Below are 8,722 nucleotides of genomic sequence, written 5' to 3'. Positions count from 1 at the left end.
AGTATTCTTAAGTGAGATATCTTCTTTTGTACTTAAGAATCACAAATCTTTTATCGATCAACCATAGCCTTTATATATCTCTCGACATGGTCGAATACTACCTTTATAGTTATCCCTATTACGATGACACGTTGAATAACATCAAACCATATTGATCCTTACATGAGACAGTCTGACAACCTTAAATCAAGGATCACGTGCATTTGTGGTGTTAAGAGGATATATTTCATAGACATTGAAGGAACTATCTATATGGATATCCTCTGGTTAGGTCAGTCTAATGAATACATCTATAATGTGCACCTATGTATTACACTGAGTTGTTTATAATAACTTCGATATGTGAGAACTATCACCACTTTTAGTGGGATTGCTCAATATTATGATAATTTCATTATCATTACATGTGCCCTTGTTGATTGTTATGTTAGGATTACAAACGTTTTTAGAATGACCACTAAAACTGTACATAGGGTTTACACGATCAGTCATTTGATCCTCTCATCACTGTTTTACTATTCTAAGGATATGTTATTCGTATGATCATATAAATATATAACATATGAATTCAATAACAATAAATCCTTTATTAATTATTAATATAAAATTATATTCATAAATGTCAAATTCAATTGGCTCTAATACACCCACCCTAACATATTCCTCTTGTAAAACCATCACTGCAAGGTACCCCAAATGAACTCAACCAATATCGTGATAGGTAAACTTTGCATGCGTCTAACAAGTGCATTGAAGGACTCTGTGATGCTCGTTGCCATGATGTTATACTTGTGGCTTGAAAAATGCGTCTTGCTCTATTAGTGATACCACACCTAACATAGGTAATCCATCGTTTGACGATGCTTCTCATCATGACCTTAAAATTTGTTTTTGTATAGGCTTTCGCTGCTTTCTAGTACAAACACATGATTTTTCCATTATGCTTAGACTTTTATCACATGTTACAAAGAAGGTGATGATAATAACATCTATAGTGAATATCTGGAAAGAACTCAACCATTGTAGAGTAAATGGTATGATGTCGATATGAGATTATTACCAACTCTGCTACTTCACTGATGTAATCTTTAAGCTTTGTCACAAACCAACACCATATTGGATAATCTTCCTTTTTTCCTATGCCAAAAGCTATTGGGTAGATTTGGTTAATACCATCCAGTTAATACAATCCATGGCCACAATGATAAATAAATGTCCCGAATATTGAAAACCACGATTGCAACAACCTAATGTCATGAAAAAGTACTAAAAGTGATGCTCCTTATCTGTTTGTATATCTATCATGGTACTTGGATTAGTACACTCTAAATTGTAACATTAATTTGATAAGAGCATAAATGACTCTTTCAATGAGCCTTTTAATGACTATAATGCATAATTTATTGCCCGTCAAGCCTGTGAATATGGTATATCATCAGTGATGTCGATAATGATCTCTTTAGGTTGATAAATATGATTAACCAATACAAACTTCAACTTCATTAATTGGCCTAAAGCTTGAGCCCTAACTTGCCTATGATATAGGTTTATTTAATCTCTTGAACATATGTGCGTGCGATTTATAGAGCAGATTCATAATAAGTCAATTGGTTGTAATCTTCTTCCTAATAGATACTATTCACATTGTCAATCAACTTGGCCACTCTATATTGGAATCCTTTCTCCAATGCATATTAAGCCATTGCATCTATCAAATATTTTTATTATTAAAAAGTCACTAATTTTTACAACATTCCCCTGTCGCACCGATCTTGAACCATTTGATGTTGTTGTTGATGTTGTTGTGAATGAAAATTAGGTAGCCACTTAAATGGATCAATTAAGACATTATCAAAAAATGGTCTAACATAATTCCTGCCATCCTAAAAAGCTCCAGGATCTGCAAGCTGGAGACTACTTATATCATATTTAATAAGTGATGTCTTCTCAAAGTTCGACTTATCAAGAGGAATATCAACTATCTCATTCCTATCAAAGTCACCCCAATTTGGAACCCTTTCTTTGCCTTCACGAACCCATTCTTCAATAGTATACAATGTATCATTACGAAAATCTATAAGGTCTTCCTTATCAGATTTCTCTTTCAATTCACTATCATCGTTGCCACTTCTTTTTTATTCTTGTTCTACTTCAATAAGGGTACATGTAATAAAAATTAGAATACATTTCTCAAAGTATTTAAACATGTTAATAAGACCCTCGACATCTTCATCACTTTTGCTTTTTACAGAGCAGTCTAGCTCAATACCTTTTGGTTTCATACATAGTTGAATGTTGTTTTGGGTTAGATCGATACCATACTTTTCACTCAACAACTAGATAATTTTTTCTAGTATTGCTCCGTATCAAATTTTGACGACTCTTTTTTGACCTCTTTTGTATTTCATTATATTCTAGTAACTTTGAATTCATTCTTCTTTGAAATGAACAACAACATAACCCACCATTTCAATAATCAATCTTACAATGACCAATATTGGAAAAACAATTTAGCACAAAAATCCACATTAACACCCTATAAAATTTGTATCAAAATGCCCCCTAAATTTTGACAGATTTCATTTAACACTCTTATACATTGTCTGATATCACCCCTTATATTTTTCTAATATTTTATTTAAATCTCTCATCTATTGTCAAATGTCAAAATGCCTTTATATTTTCCTATCATTTCTTTTATGACACAATTATACGTAAGTATATAAAATATCAAAATGCCCTCTATATTTTCTTAATATTCATTTTATAACACAATTCTATGTAAGTGTATAAAATATATGAACTTTATTTAACAAATAAATTAAGTTTTCGGTTAAGATTTGTATAAATACCTTATTATCATGAACCGATTTTTTTATTCGAACTCAAGAACATGAATTTTCTTCTTTCTGAATGAACCTATAGTGTTAGATATTAAGTGAAACTGAAAATTTGAATAATATCAAAAAGGTATGAGAGTGAGAATTTATATAAAAGTGGTGAAAAATATTTTTGATATTTTAAGATAAAAATGAAACATTTTTACCTAAGCCCTTGAAAAAGGGGTATTTTTGCTTATGCACTTTAAAGGAGGACATTTAATTTAATATCCTTTATATAAAATATATAAAACTTTGTAATTAATTTATGTGTTAGTGATTGTCAAAATCTGAGTACTTTATCGATTTTAAAAAAATATTAAATCAGGAAGATTTTGATAATTTAGAAGGATATTAATATTTTTCATAATTCAAACTCTCCTTCTTTTTGGTGAAAAATTATTTAGTCAAATGACTTGAAAATCAAACCATAAAATTATTAATGTTCAAATTGCCACCATGGATTCTATCGTTCAGTTCATTTTTTTATTAAGCTCAAATCCTCTTTTCTTATTGATGTTGTATTGGAATTTACTTTGTTAGATAATTTTTTTTTTTGTTGGTGATTCTTTATTTATTCTTTATTTTATTTTTTTAATAATATTGTTTATTAATTTTGTAAACTAAGTTTGATTTGATTCTTATTTTAGTTCAGTTTAATTCGAATACACCCCCAAATATTACATTAGAAAGACTAATGACTATTATGGGTATATGTGGATTTAAATTGAGTTGGTTCAAGCCTAGTTTGTTGGCTTTGATGAGCTCAAATGTAAGAATTTTTTTATTGTCGAACTCAAGTTTGAAAATGTTTGATTCATCAAACTTATAAGTTTAAAAAGTTCAATTTGAATTGATTAAGATAAAATTATTTTGATCAATATACATTAAAATGATATTTTTTAATCATTTTTAATTTGATTATAATTCCAAATCAAACTTAATTTAAGGTTGAGTTGATGTCATACTCGAATTTAAATTCAATTATTTTAAATTAAACTAACTTAAATAATTTGAAGAGAGAGCAACTCTTTCAAACTAAGTAAACTCAAACTCAAGCTCAGTCTGTGAGGAATGCATCCCACAACTTTGGTGAAATTAAAGCATAAACATGATTAACTATAGCTTAGGAAAGAAAGAAATTAATTATTTATTTATAAAAAGGCCAAAGGACTATTTCCCACCCAAGGTATGATGTTTTCTCAAGTTTCCTCTCCGTCAACGACCATGCCTAGGGGAATCGTCAGAAGGAGGCTGCGTTGGAGAGGAAGAGACATTGTCTGGAGGTCATCGAAGAGGAATAAACGATATCGAAAATTTGAATTTGGGTTGAGAGGAAATTGTTAGTTTTTGGGGTTGAGGGTGGTGAAATGATATAACTAACAGACTATTTTAATAGTTAATTTTAATAGTTTATGAATAGGTAAATGAAATTTTCAAAGTTAATGAAAAAAAATTTTAGAAAAATGCATACTTTAGATGAGAAATAGTCCCTTGGCCTTATAAAAATTTCAAAGAATATTTCCTTGGTGCACGTGTCGATAGATCACAGCTTCAACTACAGCCAGCTCGTCTGTCTAATGTCATTGGAATTAAAGCAAAAGTAAAGGACATAATAGTAAAGTTATAAAATTTTGAATTTCCAAAATTTTGGATTTTCCCACCAAAATTAAACCGCTTTTTGGAATTCCCTGCAGTTAAATCTCTAGGCCAAACAACTGAAAATAAAACTCAATCCCTTTCATTCTCGCTTGCTTCTCAATTTCTCTCTTCTCTTCGCCCTCCAAATTCTCAGGTCTCTCTCTTCACAACGTTTTGATTTTGTTTTTCTTTATTTTCTGATTTTCAGTATAGATTAAAAAAGGCTTTGACATAAGTGAGATCTAATGTTGTGGCCTCTTTCGTTTTAGTTCTTTTTTTTTTTTCTTGAGATTTGTTGGATTTGGATCTTTGTGTTGCTGATTATTTGAATTCTTCATTTATCTTTTACCCGAGTGTTAGATTTTTGGTTTTCTTAAGAATACTAGTCAGGTTCATTTTTTATGATTCCTTTCAAGCGCTTTTTTTTTTTTTTTTTTGTTTAATGAGGGCATTAAAAAAATTGAACAGGTGAAAGATGGCGGGAAAAGGAGGGAAGGGGCTTTTGGCAGCGAAGACCACGGCGGCTAACAAGGACAAAGACAAGGACAAGAAGAGGCCGATTTCTCGGTCATCCCGTGCCGGTATCCAGGTTAACCCAGCTTCTTTTACTTAATCACAAACTTTTGTTTTGTTTAAGTAAATTTTAAATGTTAAAAAAAAAAAAAAAACTGACACCTGAAACTTACTTTTTATGGTCTCATATTTACTTACAAGGTACACAGTAGCTATGCTTAATGTACATGGTTGAAGTAATCAGAAAGAGATTTCAATCAATCTGCTAAAATAGGCTTGACAGGTGGATAGTTGTAATTCAGCTTAGTCTTATTCTAATAGATCCCTTTCATAACTCATGCTTCGTAGAAATTGGGTTGTATTGCGAAAGGAAATATTTTGAAACTGTTTCTGACGCTTTATATTTAGGAAAAAAGGTGTATTTATGGATCTCTGAACAATTAGGTAGTAAAACAATTAGTCTAGGCAAAATAATGCAAGAGAACTATGACTAAGTTAAGCTCATTGAGCTCGGGCATTTTTTGGTGACAAGATTTTTCAGCGTTGCTTAAATTATTAGGATGTTTTATAAGTCAATGCTGTTTCTCTTTAATTAATAGTTTGGTATTTCAAGCTTGGGAAGAGCGGTAGTAACAATTTACTGTTAATAAAATTTTCAGTTTCCAGTGGGTCGGATTCACCGCCATCTGAAAACGAGGATCTCTGCAAACGGTCGAGTTGGTGCAACAGCTGCCGTTTATTTAGCTTCAATCCTCGAGTATCTGACAGCTGAGGTTCTTGAGCTGGCTGGAAACGCAAGTAAGGATCTGAAGGTGAAGAGAATTACTCCCAGGCATTTGCAGCTGGCCATTAGAGGAGATGAGGAGCTTGACACACTCATCAAGGGAACCATTGCTGGCGGTGGTGTGATTCCTCATATTCACAAATCACTCATCAACAAAACTGCGAAAGAATGAGTACTTTCTCACTCACAGGAGAACTCTGCTTTATTATGTGTTTGGGTTATCTAGTTTAGGTTAAAATTGGACTTGGGTCAGTGTTACTAATGCTAGTTTATCCAGAATATCTTAGTAAATATGGATTAACGTTTAGGTTTGTCCTCTAGAACTGATATCTTTGTTAAGGCTAGGTGCACTGTTGTTCGTTTGATTGCCCTAACTTTACTTCCCTCGTTATCATAATTCATTCTTGCATTTTCTTCAGCTTCTCATGTGTTTTCAGCATTTTATTAGCTTCACAACATTATTGTGAATGAAGGCTGAAGGAGCCATCATTTACGCTTTCTTAAGGCATTGTGGCCTTTTAATTTCAAATTTCATGAGCTTTCTCAGCCAATTATGTGGAAACAAACACCAACATATTTGAACAAATGCTAAGAACAAAGATACCATAATTGACATTTAATTGTATCAAGATTTGAATATTGGATGAAGGTTAATTTTATTATAAATAATATTATCAATAATTAATCATAAAAAACATAATTTTACATTCTTGGGGTTATAATACTCATTAAATGGTCTTGGAAAAGCCTCATAAATAAAATTGAAAAATTTCAACACCTCAAAAATTTCGTAAACTTGATAGAAAAATTATTTGTTTGAAGAAACATCCATTTTGAGTTTGGGTGCTTTTGTAACAACCAAATTATTTTTGAAACGATTGGTAGGACAACTTTGTTTCGATTTTTGATGTCTTGAAATGTACTTCTTTGCATAGAGAACGTTGGTTTCGTATCTTTTGAAGCAACTTTCACTTTTCCTTCCATCATTCTCCCTCATTAGAAAATGATTCGTCCTCAAATCTAAATTCATCATGGAATCATTTATTATGCTACCCCCCAAATCAACCAAGTTTATGCTGCAAATACAGCATTCCCAACACTCCTAAATTCTGTGTTCTTTAAGTGAGTTTCTTCAAGGTTTGTTTCTTCCATCTCGGGCTCAAATTTTCCTCATGAAGTTTTTTGCTATCTTTTCCTCTTCATTTAATTTTTTTTTTAGGAACTTGCTCAATTGTTTCGGGAATGCAATCTCTTAGACTGTTATTTTGTAACCATCGATGTCATTGTTCTCATCAAATTTGTCCTTACTATCATTAAAAGTGGGGACTCCTGTGTCAATCAAATTTATATATCTATTTGCATAATTATGAGAGATTTTACTTTAATCAATTGAACATTAATAAGTTAATCACTTGAACCAAATTCATTGTTTGTCTCATCATAGTTGTCATCCTTTGCATTCACAACAGAAACACTATTCATATTGACAAAATTTTGAATGCCCACTTCAAAATTTTCCTTTCCATGTTGATTACTCTTCTCCTCATAAAATTGCTTTGATTCACTTTCGTAACAATTTTGAAAGAATTTACACCATAGAAGAAACTTTGTCCCAACAACATTCAACAATCTATGGACAAATAAAAACTCACCTTGTCTCCTTAAATGATCTCGTCTTCTCTAGAATTTGTCCTCTCTAGAATTTGTCCACTCTTGTTATTTCCCACTTTTTGTCGGCTTTTGATCGGTTGGCACCCACAATAGGATTAGTATGTACCCCCTTTTCGTCAAAGGTTTTGTTATGGTTTTCCTCTTCGACTTCTGTTAGAATTTCGACTTGCTCATACCGCTAAAATCTTGTGAATTTTGTTGATGAAAAATAGTGTCTTTTACAAGAGTGCCTCCATGACCCTTGCCACAAACTTGTCTACCATGATATTGATTTGGTTACTCAGTCATTGATCATGAACCTATACTTTGATAACAAATGATGAAACAAACACGAATGATAATTGAACGTAGAAGCATGATAACCACCACCGAATTATCTTAAGATCCATATATTAAATGAATTGCAACAACCCCAAAGGCTAACTTTAATGCAAATAATAACTTCAATAACAAATAGTAAAAATATCATATTATGACGTTCTAGGGGTTATAATACCCTTTAAATATTATTGGAAATGCCTTAGAAACAAAATTAAACAGTAAGGAAATAATAATTAAATTAAAATTCTAAAACTAAAAAAGTTCTAACACATTTAAAACTCTATAGACTAAACAAAATGATCATTCATTCATAGGAACACCAATGACCAAATTACTTATAGAATGACTAGTGGAACAATCTTGTTTAAATTTTTTGATGGCTCGAATAACCATTCCTCGCATATGGAACACCTTGTAAGGTTTTGTGGCCTTTGGGTAAAAGAATCATCGATTAAAAATTTTAGAAAATAAAGAGACAACACTACAAAAACCCATTCAAATCTCTTTCGTAGGATACACAATATATGAACACACAGGTGTTTATAGAGATTGTACCTGCATTAGCGACTTTTTTGTCTTTCATAGTCGCTGGAAGGTGTTTAAGTCACTTTCAGACCAAGTGTAGGCCTATACTTTGCTATCCGCACGAAGTAAGAACATAATAAAGGCTAAAACAATGTTAAATGGTCTATTAGGATGAGGTGCATGAGGAGTGTTTAAGTGTATAGTTGTGACACTGTACAACAAAATAGTGAATTTGCAAAAGTGGAAAAAATAAGAAATCATGCCTGTATATATAGGCAACACATGTGGTTGTACATCGTAGATGTACAAGCATATATCATCAGATCCTTATGCATAACAATTTGTGATTTATCTAGATTCTTGAGTGCAGATAAGGATAACGAATCAT

The 8,722-nt window shown here is 31.7% G+C and overlaps 1 protein-coding gene across 1 annotated transcript; it reads left to right on the top strand.

Annotated features, from left to right (window-relative positions):
• The first annotated feature begins 4,573 nt into the window (after positions 1 to 4,573).
• LOC123223009 (histone H2A variant 1) lies at positions 4,574 to 6,235 on the top strand. The gene is made up of 3 exons (XM_044646058.1): positions 4,574 to 4,674; positions 4,989 to 5,109; positions 5,693 to 6,235. Exons 2-3 carry the CDS (start codon positions 4,996 to 4,998, stop codon positions 5,987 to 5,989), a joined length of 411 nt encoding a protein of 136 aa, XP_044501993.1. The 5' UTR covers positions 4,574 to 4,674; positions 4,989 to 4,995; the 3' UTR covers positions 5,990 to 6,235.
• The last annotated feature ends 2,487 nt before the right edge of the window (positions 6,236 to 8,722 follow it).

The sequence above is a fragment of the Mangifera indica genome, chromosome 8 (assembly GCF_011075055.1).
Source record: "Mangifera indica cultivar Alphonso chromosome 8, CATAS_Mindica_2.1, whole genome shotgun sequence".
Lineage (NCBI taxonomy): Eukaryota > Viridiplantae > Streptophyta > Magnoliopsida > Sapindales > Anacardiaceae > Mangifera > Mangifera indica.
This window is presented reverse-complemented; position numbering and strand designations above follow the sequence as displayed.

Coding starts and splice junctions, on each gene's coding strand:
- LOC123223009 (XM_044646058.1), top strand. CDS start 4,996: ATGGCGGGAAAAGGAGGGAAGGGGCTTTTGGCAGCGAAGACCACGGCG. Junction 5,110..5,692: donor CATCCCGTGCCGGTATCCAG/GTTAACCCAGCT, acceptor TAAAATTTTCAG/TTTCCAGTGGGTCGGATTCA.